The sequence below is a fragment of the Plectrocnemia conspersa genome, unplaced genomic scaffold (assembly GCF_051122295.1).
Source record: "Plectrocnemia conspersa isolate PC_06_02 unplaced genomic scaffold, ASM5112229v1 ptg000002l, whole genome shotgun sequence".
NCBI classification, from domain to species: domain Eukaryota; kingdom Metazoa; phylum Arthropoda; class Insecta; order Trichoptera; family Polycentropodidae; genus Plectrocnemia; species Plectrocnemia conspersa.
In genome coordinates this window covers 18,395,713-18,418,282 of record NW_028277166.1, presented here as the reverse complement: position 1 = coordinate 18,418,282, position 22,570 = coordinate 18,395,713, and the positions used below count along the sequence as shown (strand labels likewise).

The following is a 22,570-nucleotide window of genomic DNA, read 5'->3' as shown; positions in this document are numbered from 1 at the left end:
TAAACTACTGGTAATTTTTGAATAACATTGAATATCTGTTTTATGAAAAACAGTAAGATTAAAAATAAATTGATACTACTTTATTAGTAAGAAAAGTAACTCTCCTGTCAGTGTCAAGTAGAACGAGTTTGAACTTTTTGCAGCATTTCAAGCCATTTTAGATTAATATTAACTTTGATAAATTTTCATGGAACACTTAATCACTTGACAGGGGAACTTTGTTAATTATATTCATAGTTTCATTTTAAAATTATTAGCATTATTTTTTTATTTTATTATCGATTCTAAATTTTAATGCGGATTTTGAACGATGTTGTTGGATATTTAAAATAAATTTTATTTGTCTGAAATATTTTTAATAAGAGCTTTATTTTACCGTTATAATAGTATATTGGTAAAAGTAAATACATGCTCTTCGGCAATTTATTATTTAATCCAATATAAATATGAAATATCGGAAACGCGAGATAAAAATCCTGGTTAGTGTATACGTAATATATTATTTTAATAGTATAATTATATTGTTAAGATTTTGAAGTATTAATATTCATTATTATTAAAAATAAGTAGGTGTGTTTTAGAAATACATTAAATATGTATATTATTTATCAATAAATTTGAGCATGAAAATAATATATGCCAAAGATCTAGTTAACCGCATATATGTAAGGGGCCATTGAAATGATTTATTGTGATCGTTATGTACATTTGGCCGCATAGCTTGATTTTTTTTAGATATTTAACTTATATTGGCTTTCACTTTTTTTTAAATAAATACGTCGCGACATATATTTAGCCGCGCAACGCAAACTATCTAGATATGAAGAACTGTCATTTTTCTTTAAAGACAAAATTTATTTGGCTGTGTAGCAAATATTTTTTTTGATACATAAAAGTAACATTATATTTGGATATAAAAATCGTACTCTGCATCATTAATTTTTAATCGTCATTATATATTTTTGATTTTTATTAGTTTTAAACCGACAATATTATAAAAATATATTTTTTAATAATATTAAATGTTAGAATTTATTAATATCTCAATTTTGTATCTAATGTAATTTTATTCGTAGTATTCAATTACATTGTACTAGTCTTCAATTATGCTCTTCTAATCATACACCACTGACCATACATATGTGCCAATTATTTATAAAATTTACTTGGTTTAATAATATAAACCTTAATCTGTCGACTTTTGGAAGGGTCGAACTCTCGATGTTCTAAAATAAGGCATTTGATCATTAGTGCATCCAATTAAATTTGTGAACGATTTGGTTGTTTAACTTTTACACCTTTAGATGTTTTTGAGTACCAAAAAAATGATTCTTAAACCTAAGCATAATCTGTAATACTTTATCTTATATCTGGGGACCCGACAAAGCCGCGCCGGACAATCCCGCGCCGACTAAGCCGCCCCGACATAGCCGCGCAAGACAATCCCGCGCAATACAACCCCGATAAAGCCGCGCCGACATTGCCGCGCAAATCAAAATTATAAAATTGAATAAAATGAAAGAAAATGATTTTTTTAATTCTAATTATTTTGTTTTGTGGACAGCTCTATCACTAATGATTCGCTTTTTGAACAGTTAGTCATAGATTGGATGATGCTGGACAGCTACAAAATATACCGAAATGAAAATAAATCAATACAATATCATTAAAAAAAGGTTAGGTTGTTTGGTTCTACAGTGAAAGTCGGCGCGAGCGGTAGCGAGACGCCTCCCTTTTCCTATATATATTTGTAATTATTAATAAATAAAAACCATGTTATAAAATGAATTTTGTTTTGACTTTGCGCGGCTATAACGGCGCGGCTTAGTCCTTATATCTACGTATATTATATTTATTAATATTCATATTATTTGACGATCGAGTTACATAGGGGTGTATTATTTCATTGAATTTTAACTAGTCGCTGCATTTTATGCGCATGCAAAGCTTACGAAATGTGCATCTGTTTGAAAATATGCACACAAATATAACTGGAGCGCTCGACTTGGCGACCTCTTTCCGCTTACTCGCGGCTTTCTCGCGAAAAGCGTTTTTCTTGCGAACCCCACACCGCCTTTCATTTATTCATAAACCGCTGTTCTGTAAATAGAAACGGATCGCTTCCATGTGACATTCCAGAGATCGATAACGCTGCGTTTTATCGTCAATCTTTCGCCGAGCAATTCGCGTCGGGCGTGTTTATGTTTTTTTTTCGCCGAATCGGCAACTTTGCGCACGTTTCATTCCGTATGCGCATACATTTGACAAGCTTTCCAAGCGTTTTCATACGTCACGCTAATAATATTTGACATTAAGATCGATCGTTTCTCTGGCCGCTCTATTGTGTGTAATCCGTTGCAAAACGTTAAACCTCTGCCCGTCTCTCTCTCGTTATCTGTGCAAAACGTTGGCAGATCTCGCGTCTGCTACAGTTCTTGCCGCGAGCCTTGAGAGCGCTTGACCTTGCCTCTCTCGGTGTTAACGACTCTTATGACGAGAACTAGTCTTCTTGCGAGTATATCTAGCTAGCATTTGACAAAATGCAAATTTATTCGTCCGCCGGTTTTGTTTGTTACTAAGATTATTAAAAATGCATAAATGTACGCAAAAAGGCAATTATTCCAAGCAGCGGCGTAACCGTAGTGATGTTTGAGGGAGCCTGCGTACTTTGCCCGCTTCGAATTTCATTGTGACTCGTCGGATGATACGAATAATTACCTATTGTTGCGAGATTTGTATGTGGAAGATAAAATGACCCTCGAAATTTTTACAGTTAAATCACATTTTTTGTATGTATGTATAGAATAAAACATGTACATTACATTTTTAATAATGCCGTAATTGCTCCTTTATCATTTTTAAGTGTCTTGCACGACAATGGAAAGACTATAAAGTTCAATTTATGTTTGATCGTTGTTTTGTGCAACAACGATAATAATTATAGTAACTCGCAATCGTGATCGATAGACAGAAAGAGCCGGAAATAAAATGTAACGATGTGGTGTTAGTTGCATTGTGCAGATTTTTGAAAATGGTAGTCAATTCCGGTGATGTACACTCAGTATACACGCTAACGTGCGTCAAAATTATAATATTATTACCAAAAAATCATTATAATAATAAACAAAGTTGAAACGTAACAAGTATTGTAATACAAGTGCTAAAATGCATTAAAATTTGCGATTAATATGTATACATAATATCTTCAGCGACACGCGTGCATTCTAAAAAGCAATTCAGGACATTGTATGGGTAGTGGGAGAGGTTCCAGATGTAGGTCAAGTGGAAGAAGTGAGACTAAGCCATACTCTTTTTTACACCACGTGTAAAAGCAAATTGATTGGTTTGATTGGAGTATACAATATATAATTAAATGTTTTTACTTAAGCGCGTAATTGGCAAAACTCATACGTTTGACTGTATTTGTGAAATTTTAACCTGTTTTTAACTATATTTTTTTTTCACGTCTGATAATTACTTATATATAAAGTATATGTATTACGTTATAATGGCAAACTTGTGAATATTTACATAAGTTGATATGTATACTTGGTGTACATCATAGGAAGACAAAGATTAAGAGCGTGTTTAAGCGTATTTTGCCGCGCAGTAGGAAGATTTCCAAAAATATTAGCTATTATAACTCAACACAAATATATTAAAATCGGTTTGTTAAATAATAAAGTATTTTTCTTATTTTTTTAAATTTTAAGATCATATTCTAGAAAGTAATCTAATAAAGGCAAAATCTATTCGCTAATACTTCGCTCCTATAGAACAATGCAGAGTTTTATGTAAAGTAACCAAGATGCTAACATTATGTTACCTTAACTAACCCTCTACCCCCCCCCCCCCCATATAATGTTTACGTTGCTACCTAGCTAGTTTTAGTATAGCTTCTGTTCTATGTTTGAAGAACAATAAAATAAACGATTTTAAGAAAACCGCATTAAGCGCCGTTGCTTTTAGAGATACATACATGCAATTCGGCAGCCGGTCAAAAGAGCATGCGTCAAATTAGCGCCGTCATATGAGCGCTGCGTCATAAGAGCGTTTACCAAAGCAGCGCTGTAACAAAATAGCGTACGTCAAATGCGCAGACAGTCATATGATCGTTTGACAAAAGAGAGCACGTCATAAAAGCGCAAAAATACTTGGAGAAAATCAAGTAATGAATTATTTTAGGAATTAGGTATACAAAATATATGTAAATTGTGAGAAATTTACAAAGAATAAAAATTCACGAGATATAGGCGGTAAAATTAGTATTTTATGTGCCAGAGCATAATGACGATTAAAATGATTAGCCAATGAAAACATTATTATTTATTAATTATTAGGTACATATGAAAATATGGCTCCCCAACCCCATACGTACGATATATGTACATATATTTTGTACTAAAACGAAACGCTGATTTTGAATTTATCCTTAGATTTGTTCTGTAATGTTTCATTAAACTGACAAATAATTATCGACTCGACTTGCAATGAATGCGTACAGTTATAGAGCAGGTATATGGCCCGTCAGACCTTTTTTTCATTTATTTTAGACAAGTATACTTTATCGCGAATGTCGGTTGAGTAGTTATATGGTATCTGGAACTTTTTAATCATTATCGCTTGTGCTTTTTCTGGTTTTAAGATACATATACTTTAAACATGCTTTAAACGTCTACCATAACCATGCTTTTAAAACACTAGAACTGTTATAGCGTAATCCGTAATTCGATAACTGACTGATAATCCGTCTGTCTAATGTGTCATATGTGTAATATTTACTTGCAGGTGTTGATTGTCATTTAGATGTAACGCGTTGACTTGTAACGTAATACGATTTACATTAAATAAATAAAACACTGTAAAAAATCTGTAGTTGTCAACTTTTTTGGTTATATGATAAATAACTTATATCATATATAATTCAATGTAAGCTCTATATGAATCTAAAAATCTTTCTTGAAGTAAGTCACAGAAGATAAACTTAATTTACTTTTATATATAATATTTAGAGAGAGAGAGTAGAATACTAGATAACTGTTTTCTCTCGATTACATGGCGTCAGATGCGAACGCGTCGAATTGCCTATTCCTATTGCAATACAAACTGCCAGACCGCGATGCCTCTTTTGTTGTAATAATTTGCATCTTGGCAGACGAGCCTCTTCGTTGTAATGGAATACAATTGAACGTACGTTGGCGGCTTTTCATTCATTACCATCGCCACGTCACGTCAACTTCGAAGACAGCTTGAGGCGCATCTTTCCATTGGCCACCACCCACCCCTTTAAACCGTTTTAATAATGGATCGTAAGAATTGCGTGGGCGCTCATACGTTCATTAAAGAGATTTCTGAAAGTTTAATTTTACGCGCGCGCGATGGTCCCGTGGGAAATTTCGCGAGTACCCCGCTCAGTTTTTGGACGTGCGAAAATCATAAAACGAAAAAGTAAACACGTAGCATTCGCCTATACACGTAGATACGAACCGGCAATATCGCGTAAATGAAAACTGCATGAAAAATACACTACTCGTACAACATCCCTGAAAATTCGACTGTCTTTTTATTTTTTCAGATCGCAGAAAAAATTAAAATAAACACAAATGAAATTAAAATTGATTTTAGTACACTAATTTCGGTATTTTTAGGTTGATATTTTACTTTAAAAACACTTACTTAATTAAAAGTTTTAGAATAATTTGGGAGTTTCTCAAGTACAGTTCACCAACTGGCATTTCATTTAATAAAGATTTATTTGGCTGCGCAGCACAAACTTTTCTAAAAAGTATGAAAGTATCTTCAACAGTTAAATACGCACATTTTCGGTCAAGCATATAAAATATAATACATACTATCAGTAGAAAGTAACCTATTATGTTATAATTTTTTTTACATACATATATAATAAAGTGACCACAAGAAACTATGTGTAGAATATATTTTTTCGCATAAATATTTTATTGATCATTTTTACATTATATAACATTTTTGAATTTTTTACTTTCTCCCCTAGACATTCTGAATTATGATATATTTTTGAATAGCTGCTATTTCATTAATGTTTTCCCAATCTCATATAAACGATGTTAGCATGTTAACACTACAACTTTTTCAATTGCATAACGTTTCTCACTAAACAATGTCTTTCATTATTCGAGAAATCTCCAGAAATTTGTACATATGAAAAAATATTTTTCAAATATTGTAAATTAAATCTGAAAATCATTTTTCAGATTTAATTTACAACAGTTTGAATCAATATTTATGAATAAACGAACGCGAATAATGGTAAAAACATTTTTATATTAGATATTATTAATTCTGACTTAAATAATTAATCCATGTTTAATTAGCGGCCATTTACCATCCTCGTATTTTGCAAAACAATGACAACATTGTATCGTATGATTTATATAGCATTTACAAAAATACTCTTGTTTCATTTAGCAGGTGAACGAATCCTTGCCAAAATCCAATTTTTTGTTGACTGGCAAATGTTCGAGGTAGTCGAAATGAAATGTTTCAAAGAGTAATGTATGTATTTCCCTTTCCTTTTCGTACTACCTGATGTGAAATTAGCGAATTAAACCAACTATTTGTATTCAAAATTGCATCAGTTGCAAACCATTTAAAAATATTAGTATAAATTTAATATTACATATATTGCGACAAACTATGATGAGCGAGTGTCGTTATTCTCCGAGCGGTAGTAGAGAAGCTGGCGGAGGGATGATGTTCAGTCGATGGTCCTCAAAATTTTGTATTTGTGGCAGCGACAGTGTAGTGGAGGTTCGTTCCTCTCTGGACCTGACCGTATTGTGTCCCTCTACCTCTCCTCGCTGGAGACCAGTCTCTGACGAATCACAACCATCCAGTCAATTGTTACACTCGTTTCTTCAAGTGACATTTGCTTTGATGGACATCCTTACAAGGTCGAATGGTGCAACGGAAATATTGTGACTACAGTGCTTTTTGTCGTTTGATGATGTATTGTTTCGCAACAAAGAAACATTATTTCAATGTATTGGAGAATAATTACGTGTTATTTGTGTGAAACCCTATTTTTCTGGACATAACGAGGGCTTTTGTGTAGTCTCTTCCTTTACACTATTGTCAAGTTCATCCTTATTGTGTCGTTGTTACGGTAAGTAAGGGCGCGAGTTTTAAGAAGAAGAACCCCCACACCTTAGTTGGGAGATAAGGTATAAATTCAAATCTGCACTGACGAAGTTGAGCCATCGTTACTGCTGAGTGTGCTGGGGCGTCATGATGGAATAGCACGCTTTTCGTTAGCTAGCATTTCAGGTAGCTTTTTATGGTTTGATTCAGGCTGATTCGTGAACGTATAAGTAAACCAAATCTATGGTAGCAATCACATGGTTGATGAATTTGCTTCAGTGATGAGCCTTTTTCGTGTAGATTTCAAAAAATCGATGCACACTTTACTTCACAAAATAACGGATTACGAATAAAACTTAGTAAGCGTTTCTCTGAGTACGAACGACAATTATGCTTTTGTAATGTTTATAGGTTACAGATTCACTGTGCATAATAAATCATTTCGAGAGAATCGTCGATCGAGTAGTAGTATCCAGTCGCAACTGCGATTCGGGGACAAGTTCAATGCCATCGTTTTTTCCGCGCCGCTCGTTATAATAAATTACATAACGCACGATCTTCGGTAGCCGTTCGGAGATTGCGAAGTATAATTCTTAATCCTTTAATTATTTCTGAATCCGAGCTGAAGCGTGATTTACTCCGCCGGCCAGGAAATTAGATATAACCCGGTACGGCGGGGGCGCTTTAGAAATAAACGGAACTCGTCATAAGCCGATATCTGGGATGATCCCGTAGGAAGGCGCTCTCGTTATAATGGATATTAGTATTTTGATAAGTTAGTAGTAAAGATGACAATGCGGATTCTTATAATAATAGTTTATATTAAAAACAAAATATACAATAAATTAAATATAATAAAACATCCCTGGGAAACATAGTATGTTTTTATTATCGAGGTTGCTCATTCACTACTACATAGATTTTGGATAATAATCGACTACGACGTTCACTTCTTGGATTGCTCGGCTGCCGCATCTTCCATCTCCTTGTACAAGTCGGCCAGTTCGGGTAAAGCGCGATCGCCGTCGTAGCACTTGAAAATCTGCAACACAAAAAAATAGAGGATGAGGGTCTGGAGCGATGACGTTGGATCCCTCTCTCTCTCCGTCCGGGCCTCGGGTTGCTCGTATCGATTGTCGGAACTGACGTAAGAACTCTTCCCCTTCGCCCGTTCGCAGAGTAACAGGTGCTAGCGCGCATTTTTTAATAAATTCTAAGAGTCCTCGAGTGCGTCTTTTGTCCGTCTGCGGTAGATCGCGACGATACGTCAGCTATTCGATTCCTTTATTGTATATTTCAAAAGGGAGGGCGCGTAATGCCGACGCGTTGCGTTTTACGACCGAGGGTGATTCGAGTGTAGCCTCTCGCGATATGACACGGATTTTATAGTTCCTATTTCGCGTCGGATGTGTTTACGATGGGGATTCCGAATAGTATTACCCCTTTCCGCGAGGTGCAAATCCCGGCGCGTGATTCTCGAAATGGAAATGCGTCGTTTCGCGGGCGATGTTTATACGACGAGGCTGATTCGAGTCCCCGAGGAAACGAGGGATATTTACGACGCGAACGGAAGGGAAAATCCGAGTTAAAGTAATCTCTAAGAAAAATAGATAGTCACGGCGAGGTTCGTTAAGTTAAAGAGCCGGTCACGCCTAAACCGTGTACGCTTTTCGCTGACCCCTAGTGAAAACGAATGATCTCGAGCACGTGCGCGCGAGTCGGCTCGCGCAAGCACCCCCTCGTAGCGCCGTTCGCCCCCCGCTCGTATCGATTCGCCCCTTTTGGGGAGTCGGCGTCCGACGGATCGAAAACTCGGCGTCCTCGCGACATCTACTCGCGGAGTCGCGAAGCGCTTAGCCGAGTTCGGCACCGCGAGTGCGCTCGCTTCGCTTTTCCGAGCGAAGCGAGCGCACCCGCTCAGCCGAGTCGCGAACCGCTCGGAAAACCTCGGAAAATTAGGGGCGCGTAATGACATAGCTTGTGTGCGCATGTGAAAAAACGTTTATTTAATACATATTATAAGATACATACATGTTATAGATACATAGTTATATTATTTTATATATACATGAATAAGTTTACACGATGCTACACCCCAGTTCAACGAACTCGCCCTGACCGAATTCGCGAGGGGTCGGTGGACGTATATGGATGCGCGAGTCCGATCGTAGATGCGAATGGCGTAGGCGACGGGATCTTCGAGGGCGGGCGGACGGCCGCTGTCATGTCCCGGCCCAGCAGTAGACCTGAGGCTCGAGCACGTACTGCTGTGACAGGACAATATAGCGACCGCCCGCTCCGGCGAAGGCCCGCGCCCGACTGTGGCCCGCGCCCCGCCGCCGCCCGGTCGCGCCTGCGCGCCGCCCTCTAGTCCTCCGCCGCCCTTCGCGCTCGCATATCGATTCCGGCCTCCGCCGAGACCGCCGCTCGCTCCCTTCTCGCGACTCGCGAATCTCGACTTGCGAGTCGGATCGCCGGCGGCGGGACTCGCGATTCGCGCTTCGAAGGGCGCCTGCGCGACCGCGGACATCGATCCCCGGCCGAAGACCCCGCCCACCCCTAATAACTCTACGGACTCACCTTCAGATGCGGCGGGTTCTTCAAGTCCATCGTTTCTTCCAGTTTCTTGGCCCCCTTGTAGCGGAACATCCTGCAATGAAGGCGAAATGTTATGAATTATTCTATTCATCCAATACAGCGCAGGTCATCGGAAAACTAGCAAGATCGTATCATTTAGCAAGAGAAACAAAATAGTAAAACTTATTATATCTAATTGGATAGAATAAATAGACGACAAAAATAAAATAATTATAGCGGTCTTTAAAGACTACTACTACTAATATTAATATTAAGCAAAAGTAATACATAACGAAATTAATTGATCTAAGTTATGTCAATAATACACTAATTTTTATGAATAAAGTAGTGGAATTGAACATAATAAATGGATCGGTTCAAAACAATACAGATGTGATTGTGGTGATATGTATGGGTGCAAAATACAATATATGATAATTAGTTCATATTGTATTAAAATTTATAAATCACTAATTGATAAGTAGATTAAGAGACATATTAACGTGGTTTCAAAAACATTTAAAATATTGTGGAACCCTATTTTTTTAAGAGGAGACGACGAGATAAAATAATAACAAATTGGATCCTATATAAAGCTGAAATGTGTAATCTACAAAAAGTATATAAAAACACTAGATGGTTTGAGATTCCAAAGCCATTCTCAGTCAAAACGTTTTTTTCTTCTATATTTGCTTTATTTTCAGTAGTATAAATAAATATATATCTACTGGTGAAAATGTATTTGGACTTTTCTACTAAAAATATAACTTAACCAAAAAATACACATTCACTGTAACATTCATACATCGCATACAAATAAATAATGAAGTATGTAAATATATAAAGTTGCTTTCTTATGGTATAGAACTTCAAAATTAAATAAAACACATAAAAACCGTGGTAATGGCTTATTGGAAAGATAATTGTATGCCTTTAGTGTTTTAACATAATTTCGGGCATATGGGCGCCGCGACTGGCTCGAATAAAGCGCAATCTCGAAGTCCAATTTTCGACCAGCTGGAGCCGTATATTGGCAATAACGCGGCGAATGTTGGCTCCCAAGTCGTCTATCATCTCTGGTTTATCGCCACAGAAAATAATCCAAAGATGTTAAATCACACGATCACAGGTCCATTACGCGAAATTATGCGTTCATCGAATGTTTCCTTCAATAAATTGATTGTGGCGTGCGCTGTGTGGCATGTTCCGCCGTATTGTTGAAACCAAAGCTCTTCCACATTAATGAGATTCAATCGGGAAACAAAAAAGTCAATAATTAGAGATCTATAGCGCTCTTCATTGGCTGTAACTTTCTGGTCGGTATCATTTTTGAAGAAATATGGACCAATAATTTCATCAGCCCATAAACCACACCAAACAGTGACTTTTTGTGAATTTTCTTCACTCTAAATGCGGAAATTTTGTTTGTTGACGTAGCCATTAACCAAAAATGAACCTCATCGTTGAACAAAATTTTGTGGTGAAAATGAGGATCAAGAGCAATCTCGTTTTCGGCCTATTCACCGAACGTACGTCAAGCGGTTTTGATTCTTGCACCAAGATCTTTCTGTTAAATCTTTCATAAAGTGTAAAAACAACTTCGGTGCGCACTGTACGACGTCTCTGCGGATGCTTATTATCAATGCGTATGCGTGGTGCGAAAACGATCCATGGTTATTCGAATTACTTGCTCTGATGGACGTTTACGTCAACCGTAAAATGGGCGTAGCGCACGATAAATTTCGCAAACTGAACCACGATTTTTGAAATAAATTTACACCATTTTCAAGCGTTGTTCTGGCGTAAGTGTTGAAATGGCAAACCAAACTGAGCACAAATCAGCTGTCGAACTATCTGTCGCTAGAAATAGTGTTGCCAATTCGAAAAACAAACCTCTAAAAAACACTCTTTGTGTATGGAATATAACGGTTTTTGAGGAAACGAAAGCAGCTGTAGTTTTAATCAGATTTATATAAAAAAAAATTATATTTAAAAAAATAATGTTTCGGCTAAGTTCGTTAGCCAATGATCCACTATCTTGCTTCGAAATGGCAGCTATTAAAAGAATCACACAAATCTATATGTTTCTTGCGACTAGTGCTATGCCGGGCTGATATCATGTCGAATCTATGAAAGGCAAGAGTTTTACTCTAAACTAGATTATATCATATAATCTGGTAGTCGTAAAATAATAATTTATCTAATGCTTTAAGTAGCTACTATGCTTTACGAATTTTGAGATTTAGAAAATACGACACTTGAGTTAGCCGTTAACTAATTAAATAGACTCACGTTATTTCAGGTCGTGTGTACCAGAAGTATACACCGAAAACTACGACGACGCCACAGGCGAAGAAAATCACGCCAACCAGTGGTATCAGCTGCAAAAGAACAATAAAACGTTTTTAATAAGAGATAAAAGAAACTTAAAATAAGGGTTCTTTCGTTGAGTTCACACTTAATATTTTCAATGCCTCATATAAAATTTGTTGTTACATGTAAAATTTATTAGTTTGTTTTATAAAGAATATTTTTATCATTTGAAATGTTTTTCACAGTGGAGCAGGAGGAGTGGGCGCCCTGGACGGCGTCGGAGTCGGGGTGGGACTGCTGGATCATCACCAGCACCACCCCCACCAACCCCACGATCACCATCATCAACTGCACGCCGCAGCTGCCGGAGCTCTCGTTCCGGTCTTGGCGTCGGCTCAAGTCGCAGCCCATGCTCAAGCCCAAGCTCAGGCGCAGGCTCAAGCTCAAGCTCAGGCGCAAGCTCAAGCTCAGGCGCAGGCGAACGGTTCGTGTTTGACTATTTTTGTTCGATATTTTTTTTACTATTAATAATATATATATTTATATTTTTATTCCTAGGCGGCAGTCATTCGGGTTCTTCGGGCAGGTCCACTCCCAACGGAAGCGCAGCGGCCGGAGCCGTCGCGGCTACGGCGACCTCCGCATCCGCCGACCCGGCGCCCGGTAAACTGTTCGTCGGAGGCCTATCGTGGCAGACGTCCAACGAAAAGTTGCGCGAGTACTTCGGCATGTTCGGCAACGTGACCGACGTGCTCATTATGAAGGACCCCGTGACGCAGGTGAACATTTTATTCGACACTTCGCTCGAGCGGATATGATAACGGAGGACTTCGACTTCGTAAGCAAACCTACTACGGAGTCGGGTTCCCCCTCGTTCGGAAAAGCCGAGATTCGACCGCTCGATCTCCGTTTTGCTAAACCAGAGGTACCCACATGTGTTTAGTTACGTAGGTAGCGGGACTTAGCGATTTGTAAACTTTGGGGGCTTAACATGCGTAATGAGTAATAATTGGTTACGATTAGCGTCCGAGCAGCGTCTCGCCGGAGAGCGAAGCGACTCTCTCCGTCGCCTCGCTCTCCGTCCGATTCGTTTTCTCTTCGACTTTTGCACTCGAGAGTCCGTCTCGCGAGCGGTCCTTTCGGGATAGCGCCGCTCTAGAGACGCGATTTTCGTTTTGTTGACTCTTTGTTTCCGTCTCTACTTTTTCGAGTATCTCTCTGGTTTGTTCGTAAACGATGTTCAGTATTTTCTTTAGGTTTAGCGGTTTATCGCCTCTTCGAGAGCGCCGGGAGCTGCTTTAGATCGCGCTCGCGGGACGTACTTTTCTCCGTATTGTATATTATATTACATTGTATCATACTATATATATATATATCAGTTCTACTGTTTGTTACTTACATTAGAGTAGTCGTACTATATAAAATAGCGCAGGTTGGGCTATAGAAAAGAAAACTTTCCGACGGTGTTTGTCGACGCGCCGAAACGCGCGTCGAAAAACGCAGTTTTCCAGAAGATCGTATTCTTGGTTTTTTGATTAATTACATACTACACGTAGTGGTCGTCTAGAATTTGACGGCGCGAGACGCGAACGCGTTTGCTTCTAAACTGTAGTGGTCGTCGCCGAGTATAATATATTGATAATCTTCGAAGAATTACAAAAACATGTATGAAATTGACAATTTAGAAGTCTTGCTTCGATCCTTGTATGGAATGTGATTTTTTATTATTATACTATTATATTAAGTTATTATTATATTATACACATAGTAAAATAACACTTTTGAGTTGGTTGCTTTCGATTGTTGTATAAATATCTCGTTACTATTATATTTTATATACATACACACATTATATATATATATATATACTCTAGTAAAAATAACATTAATTAAATATTATATTAATTAATTGGAAATGTTAGTTTTGTTTTCTCGTCTGTCGACTAATTACGTATTGTTACGATACGGAATCCCTAACGTAACGCGCATCTATAATTTTTGTCATTTTGCAGAGGAGCCGAGGTTTCGGCTTCATCACGTTCTCGGAGCCTCACAGCGTGGACAACGTGCTCAAAGTGCCGATTCACACTCTCGACGGAAAGAAGATCGACCCGAAACATGCGACGCCGAAGAACCGACCGAAGCAGGCGAACAAGACAAAGAAAATATTCGTCGGCGGCGTGAGCCAAGACACGTCGAGCGAGGAGGTAAAGACGTACTTCAACCAGTTTGGGAAGGTTGAGGAAACTGTGATGCTGATGGACCAGCAGACGAAGCGCCACAGGGGCTTCGGCTTCGTGACATTTGAAAGTGAAGACGTCGTCGACAGAGTGTGCGAAATTCACTTCCACACGATTAAAAATAAGAAAGTCGAGTGCAAGAAAGCGCAGCCGAAGGAGGCCGTGCAGGCCGGAGGCGCGCTCCTCGGCAAGAGGCTGGCGGGTGTGGGAGCCGCCGCCGCTCTGGGAGCCGGTCTCCCACCCGCTCCGACTCCCCTCGCCGTGGCTCAAGTGCAGGCGCACGCCGGCTATCCTAAGCTCATGTTTCCGACTGCGGCTTTGGCCGCTTACCGCTATGCTCCATACCCTGCGCCAGCAGCAGCTCCCCCGCAGCCGACCGCCCCCACGGCGCCCGCCTACCACCCCTATCAGCTGGCTGGAGTCGACATGTCCAGCTTCCAGGGCGTCGATTGGGCTTCCATGTACGGAATGGGCATGTACGTCTAATTCCTGTAATACGCGACTAAAGTTTGCGTCGTACCGATCGATTCGACTCCGACGACCTCAGGTAACCGACGCAAATCCGCACACCGGAAACGGGATCGACCTTTCAAAGTAATAAGTGTACAGGCAAAATTCAAACAGCGCGCTGTCAATTGTTCCGGTTCGACTTTCCCGTTATCTTTCAATTCCGTTTTTGTTTGTGCGCCATTATTTTGCGTTTGACACCGTTTTAAACATCTTGCCTTTTAGGTTTTTATTGATAGTTGTTAATTTTTATGTTCCGGTACGATTGCCGTATGTACAAAATTAGTCATTCTAAAGGTTAAATCTCTCGACGTAACTGATCTGAAACTGTACTTAAATTTGTTTAAAAAAAAGTTTAATCGTAATGTGTAAATAAGTATATATATATTATACATATATATCGATCAAATTGGAATGAATAGTTTCTATGAAAAAAATGCACATATTTTTAATTTAACCGCGCAGTTCACCATATCCCTCTTTGTAAACGTTATATTTGCGGTAAGTGTTTAAGTGTGTGCTGTGCCATTTTATATTGCTATTGTATTTTGTTAAGGTTTAACGTTAGTTTTTGTCTGTATCGTTTTTTGGCCAAATATTTAACGTGGTAATTCCAAAATTCGCGATTTGTAACAGTCGGTCTTGTCGTAGAGTAGTTTTTACGTATTTATATGTTTAAATAATATTTTTTTACTATTATATATCGTTTACCAAAGGTTCGAGAGAGAGAAAAATAAAACCACAGTATTAGTCGTCGTTTACAGCACCGCTATTAGTATTGCTCGTTTGACATTACGTGCATTTTTTTCATTTGCAAATTCAAACCGAACACTAAAATATTATTTTGAAGCTTTTGTGCGATTATAATCGATCGGTGTCATTGTTAGTTTTGCAAAATGCTCGTTTTGTTAGACATGTAGAAACGTCGAACAGGTTCCGTATGCGTATAGTATGTCAAATATATTTTTGTATCCGTCAGCGTGCGGAATGTGTTAGGGATGCGGTTTCGTCTCGAGGGTTCCGCATCCCCACTGCATAAACAGGACTCGATCCTCATAAAACGGTTGTTTGACTCGAGCTATAAAAAGTTAAGACATATTTTGAAAGTTGGAGCAATAAGTTTAATATATATATATATATATATATATAAATATATATATATATAGTAGTATATATTTATATGTATACTAATAATAATGCAAAACAATAATTTCTCTTACTCTTAATCGATAAGCGTTACGGTTAAAATGTTTGTAAAATTTAAACTGCAATAAAATACAGTATTAATGATAGTGTCTGATGTCATTTAAAGAAAAAATAAATAAAAAGCTTTCGTTCGTTTATAAGGCTGTAAATCTCGCTATAGTTTGACTCTGGGAACGTAAACAGTAAGACCGTAATTTTTAAAATAGAACCGTTTGCATCGTCGCGAGTGCCGACCGACTGATTCGGAACGAGTGAAATCTATCGATGCGGTTTCCTCTATTACGTACTTACGGCGTGTAATAGTATTCACGGCATTGTTAAAAAGCCAAAACATAGTTCCTTTTGATATTTTTAGTTTTTAAGTTTTGCGATTTACTCGCGACAGTATGATTTTAATCCTAACCGTCAACTTAAATGAATCGAGGTACACCGTCGCGTGTGCGCTTAAGCCAAAATCGTCAACTCTTCCTACCGTGTTTGTTTTGTACGAAATGAACTCAACGCGAACGTCTCTCGTAAAAAATATACGTTTTGGGAAATTAATATGCTTCTTTGGTTCTCGAGGATTGAAACGTTGACTTTATATATTTTCTAGCGTTATGTTCTTACTATTATAAATATACTGATAAGTAATCAAAAGTATTCTCAAAAGCAATCCGCGTTAGGTTTAGTCGTTTTATTTCTCATTAGTATGATAAGTGACAAGTGTCGTTTTGCACGCAATTTTTTGTGCGTCTGAGAATATTTTTGAACGCAAAGAGGCTATGCGACCTCAGAGTTGTGATTACGTTTTATTTATGCGTCTTATATATATATAAATATATATTATTAATAATAATACTCTTGCGTTACTTAAGTACGGTAACAATATATTATTTGATCTCAATATTATAAACGTGTAATGTTTGAATCATAAGTACCGTAGCGACTAAGGATACTTTCTGTCGACATTATGCATATGTACTTCGAATGACAGTCGACAGGCGCCGATGACATAAATGCAGATTGTAAAGAGCGGCGGTATCGTGCTAGTGGTGAGTTTTATAGTATAGAAACAGTCGTAGAATCATAGATATTTTAAGGATTATACTATCTGAGTACAATTTATTTTCACGGTTTGCTTTGGTTCCTTGATTTTATGCATGTAAGCACAGATGAGATATTAAAAATTAACATTTTATTTTCAATACTTAAAGTTTGCTTCGAATGTACTTTCACAAATATTGACGCTTTACTAATATTGGTTACATAATCTATACGTATGTTACATGAAAAACAGCTTTAGCTTCTTTTAAATTAAAATAAAAACGTATGTTTTAAAGAACTTTTCCGATCCTAAATTCACCACTGACTGATTGGACCACGATTGCATTTTTGTTAATTAAATAACTAAGCTTGTAGCGGTATTGAGTGTCTCGGTTCTATTTACATATGCATAATGTGTTATTTACTTCGAAAACGTACGAGTTCTTTTCTTATTATTTTTTAACTATATCTACCTGTATTTATAAGTACATACATATATAAAAAAATAATTTGACAAAAATCATCTATTGTGGTTTATAAGTGTTAAAAATAAATTATGTTTAACTAATTCAGTATTGTAAGAACTTCCCGACTTATTTTTCTTATTTTTCGATAACATATCTCTAAGCATGTCGATTACGATAAATTTAAATTAATCAATTGTATAAAGCATGATTAACAACTCTAGAACTTTTGTCAAATTTTTGCAAACTTACAAGGTTGTCAAATATTGCGACTTGATATTGTATTATTATTATTGTTTAAAAATCATAAAAAAAAGTAATATTATAGACAATAATAACAGTATAACATGTAAGGCTTTGTTTTATAATCCAGTATTTTAAAATAGAACAAATGTTTGAACAAATCTATGTATAATAATAAACATGTACATGATATTTTTGTGTTGTAACTGTAGTCTTTTTATATATATATATATTTTCTTTTAGTACGTAGTATTTGGCAAAAAACACATCACAAATTATTTTCAGATCGAATCGGTTGATATTATTTTATACTATTTACGTGCATAAGTGCATTGGTATCCGTGCGCAATTTTTAATATTCGACCTGAAAATTTTACATGTCATGCTGCATCTATTCCGTTGTAGAATATTAGACTTCACAGTATTTTTTTGTGTATTCCTCTTTATATTTTTAGAACTAGATTGGTACATATTTCTTATTAGACGTTAAACGAAATAAAAATTACACAATAAAGTGTTATATTCTTAATTATTAATAGTTTTGTAGAACGGATAGAACTAATAGTATTTGATTTAATAAGATTATTTGTTAGAAATCCATGTGTGTGTTTTATTTTGGTATCATATCTAATCCTCTTCTATATCCTATTTCCGCAGTAACTTTCCTGAATATATTTCACAAAACATTGGGCGCATATGCTGATACATAGTTGTATATATACGTATATTAACATTTATTTTTATTTAATTATTTTTCTCGAGTAGTTTATCATAGCTGATTATGGAATGAGTGATTGCATCAATATTGTTATTTTTTGATTGTGCAAATGGAAGCGAATCACACACACAAGTTTATAGAAAAAAAGGTAATCAAAAATATGTATATTGCACAATCTTACTCACGAGCTTCACTTTGTATTATATATGCTTTCCAATCTTATATACGATGTACAAAAATATTGATAGACAATATCATTTGCCTGCTGCCTGTTTACACGTAATTGAAAATAAGACACCTAACTGCATACTAGTTTTTTTTTATAAACGAAGTTCAGAAGCACAGGTAGTACAATTGAAATCGCTAGCGCTGCGATCTATACTGACGGTGTAGTGAGCTTTCATGGTAAAGTATTATATTATTTTCACTAGCGACGATTCACCGGTTTTGAGAAGAAAAATACGGTGAGTGTACCATTTTTATTTTATTTTATTTATTAATAATATTTAATATAATTAAGATTATGAGAAGACCAAGGAGGCATGCGAATTTCCCTTAACGATTTTTAACGATTGTAAGTTTTGTACATTCCATTTTATTATCGGTACAAGTAATAGCATTCTTAAAATAATTATGTACTTCTAATTGTGGTTGTATTTTATAGGTTTTTAATATAAGAAACAGCAATAATTATATGTTGTATATCTATGTGTTAAATATGTATATGTGTGTGCGGAGCCGTGAAAAAAAATGCAGTAAAACTGATCAATTTGAGGAAACCCTCGCTCTAGAATAAAATATACACACACATATGTATGTTTTAATCAGTATTTTTATTGAAATACTATTTAATGATAATGAATTCAAAGTATTAAAAAAAGAATTTGTTATGAAATTATATATTTTTATAAAGTAAATTGTCATGTTAACGTTTAACTGTCATACCGATGTGCAAGTGAACAATTTCATTCTTTTAAACTGTTTGGATCAAGACTTGCACATGTGTGATACTCGACTTAAGCATAACGTATGTATATGTCTATGGTAGAATATATTTTTAATAATATTTATGACATTTTAAAGCAAGAATTATATATTTATGTACTACTCTCGAATTCGTAGTATAAATATATGTGTGCTTAAGTGAAGGTGTAAAACTCGAAAGCAATATAAAGTACATACTCTTAGTATATATACATATATACATACATATACGTGTCAAAATATTATTTATAATCAATTAAAATTCAATAACCTAAGGTGCACTAGTCATTTTTTATATTATCTAATTACTTAGTAAGGTACCATTATTTATTGAAATACTATTTTGTGAAAGAATATTTGATACCAGTATAAAGAAAACTATCATCACTATGTTCACATTTATGCATTTGAATAATTGTTTTGCATATAATATATACACAGCACTTTAACAATTACACAAGCATACGTTTTTTCACATTCCAGTTGTATTATTGTATTAAACTCTCTGTTATAAATTACATAGGTGTGTTTGTGCGTGTGCGTGTATGTGATGCGTGTTTAATACTTATTTTATCCACACATATTTAATTTATTAATAAATGTTTAATATATATTATTTAAATTGTATGTAATGTATATATATATATATTATAATTGTTTACAGAATAGATTTTTAAAAGTACAATATTGCGTAGTTGTTGTTTTTTTGTTTGTTTCAATAGCAAATATGATTTGAGAGAGAGAGAGAGAGAGCCATATATATATATATATACTTTTAGTTAACTATAGCCGTAGTATCAAATTTCACAATCCTCTGTAGAATTATTTAGAAGCTGAAACAGCTAGTTTGAAATACGATGCTTATATCCTTTGTAACATTTATAGCTACATAACAGACAAATTTAAAAAGTTTTCATTATTACAATGATAAAAATCTAGTCTTTATAATATATTATGCTAAAGTATAATAATTGTATGTGTTTTTTGGTTTGTTGTGTTAATGCAATTCCATCATAAAGTTTAATAAATATAGCTTTAGCTCCAATATGCACCTCGGCAATACACATTTTTTAAACTCCAAGTATGATTAATGCACACGAGTAGTAAACGAACATAATCCTTTGTTATTATTATTGCATTATGGATTTTTTTATGTGGAAACTACTTTTAAAAATGAAAATGTTTTCTCGGATACGATAATGGAACTGCAATTAAGAATATTCAATTCAATATACACACACACACATTGCGAATCGACGGTCAGTTGAAAAACGTGTTCCACTATCGTATGTTTGTATGTACTATATAGTTATTTACAATATAAATATTTGTGTGTTTCTATTGTATGTAGAATTATAATTAAAATTGTGAACAAAAATCAATTGACGAATCCTATTAAAATATTTGATAAGAAAACTTGTCTTGTTTTTATTTTTCATTACATATTTTTTCAGTTACTAGTAATATTTCATCGTAGGTATGAATTAGAATTAACATAAATATATATACATATATTCCGCTTTAGACATTAGATATCACTAAACGTAAAAAGGTGATTTGTTAATGAAGTGTTTGAAGTTTTATCATTAATAATTAGCACATTTTTCTTAAATTATTATGTAAATAATATAGCATCAGTGATTGATATAATTGATTTCGTAAAAAAACCCTCAGTCATTAATGCTTTGAATGAGTAGATTTGCACTGTTTTTTTTTTATTTTATTCTACTGGAGCTTCTTTGATATATACATACTATATAAATAGATAATTGTTTTTAGTTTAAAACTATTGTGTAGAATTTTGGAATTTTACGCGCTATCCGAGTCGGGTTCTATAATTATATATAAACGTATTATGTCACTTGTGGTAGTAGTGCAATTTGTTGTTAAATGTTAAAATATAAACTTAGTATGTTAGGTTTTATTTTCAGAGGTTTTTAGCATCACGATTTGTCGAATATGTTTCATTCCAATTTGAGATTTTATACACGATTATCATAATTCGATTAAGTTCATCTCTGTTTATGCAAAGTGTAATTTAAGTTTTTTCTTACATCACTAGGAAAATATATAATCACACCGGTTCAATGTTTCTCCCACTTTTTCGGCACATTGATCTTGTACACGTTAATATCAAAATATTGGTATAAAATGCTGACACTAGTTAGAAAGAGATTCTACAACTAAATAAAACATGTATGTGAATTGAAGAACTTATTTGAAAAATCGCCAATGTCTACTTTTTCATTGACGACATGAATAATACTGAATCAATTGTCATAGAAATAGTACCATTGTTCAAGCGTTTTATAGGAAGAACTACTAATGTCGCGGACGTTGAACTCTGAAGCATTAGGTGTTTCTAATCATAATATTTTTGAAGCTTATAAAAAGTAAAATTTTAAATTCAATAAAATATGTGTTTTTATCCAGAGAAATGTTCTGATAAAAAAAATAAAAAAACTTCAAATTTTATTGCCTAACTTAGCTAAAATATCTCCAGAGTGGTCTTAATTTTTTGATTATTTTATTATTTTAATTCTATTGTACTAATTAAAAATAAGTTTTAACTGATGATAGAGGGAAAAGTCTAAATCTTCCGTTAAATTTATGTTTTGTGACAACGCTCGTTTTTCAAATAAGGTCTTTAGTTTTAAAAATTAAATTTAAATAATTTTATTTTGTATGATCAGAAAAGAAGGACCACGACTAGTAGATTTTCAAAAGGTCATATTAGTGAATTAGTTAAAAATTTGAGTGAGTCAGTGCCTTTTAAAGAATTTAAAACGAACGCACTATTTGCTGTCAAACAAAAATTTCAGTGCCAAATTTCAAAAAATAAATTAAAAGTCAAACTGTGTTATATAATTAATGTTAGTAGGCCTTCAAAAATATTTTTTATTTTTTTTAATATACGGCGTAATTTACACATACCTCAGTGTCACAATATAACATGGGAACAAAATAACTATATTGTTAAAAGTAAAATTTGATTACATGAATATTTTTCAAATGGTTATTTTTTCCACAAGTTTGTACTAATGATATCTAATTCTAAAAAAAGTGATAATCCTATTATAAATTCTTAATTAACTAATTACTATAATGTCACATAAATATTTTGTAAACGCAAACGGTGACTTTTTAATATCAAATGATTTAATTATATAGTT

General features: G+C 35.0%; 1 protein-coding gene across 1 annotated transcript in view; it reads left to right on the top strand.

The window, feature by feature from the left end:
- Positions 1–18,295, top strand: part of msi (RNA-binding protein musashi) — an 89,497-nt gene extending 71,202 nt beyond the window's left edge. Inside the window, exons 2-4 of the mRNA XM_088206011.1 lie at positions 12,255–12,493; positions 12,568–12,788; positions 14,022–18,295. Coding sequence (XP_088062137.1) covers positions 12,255–12,493; positions 12,568–12,788; positions 14,022–14,735 — 1,174 coding nt within the window. The 3' untranslated portion in view covers positions 14,736–18,295. The remainder of the gene's footprint in view (positions 1–12,254; positions 12,494–12,567; positions 12,789–14,021) is intronic.
- Positions 18,296–22,570: the final 4,275 nt, after the last annotated feature.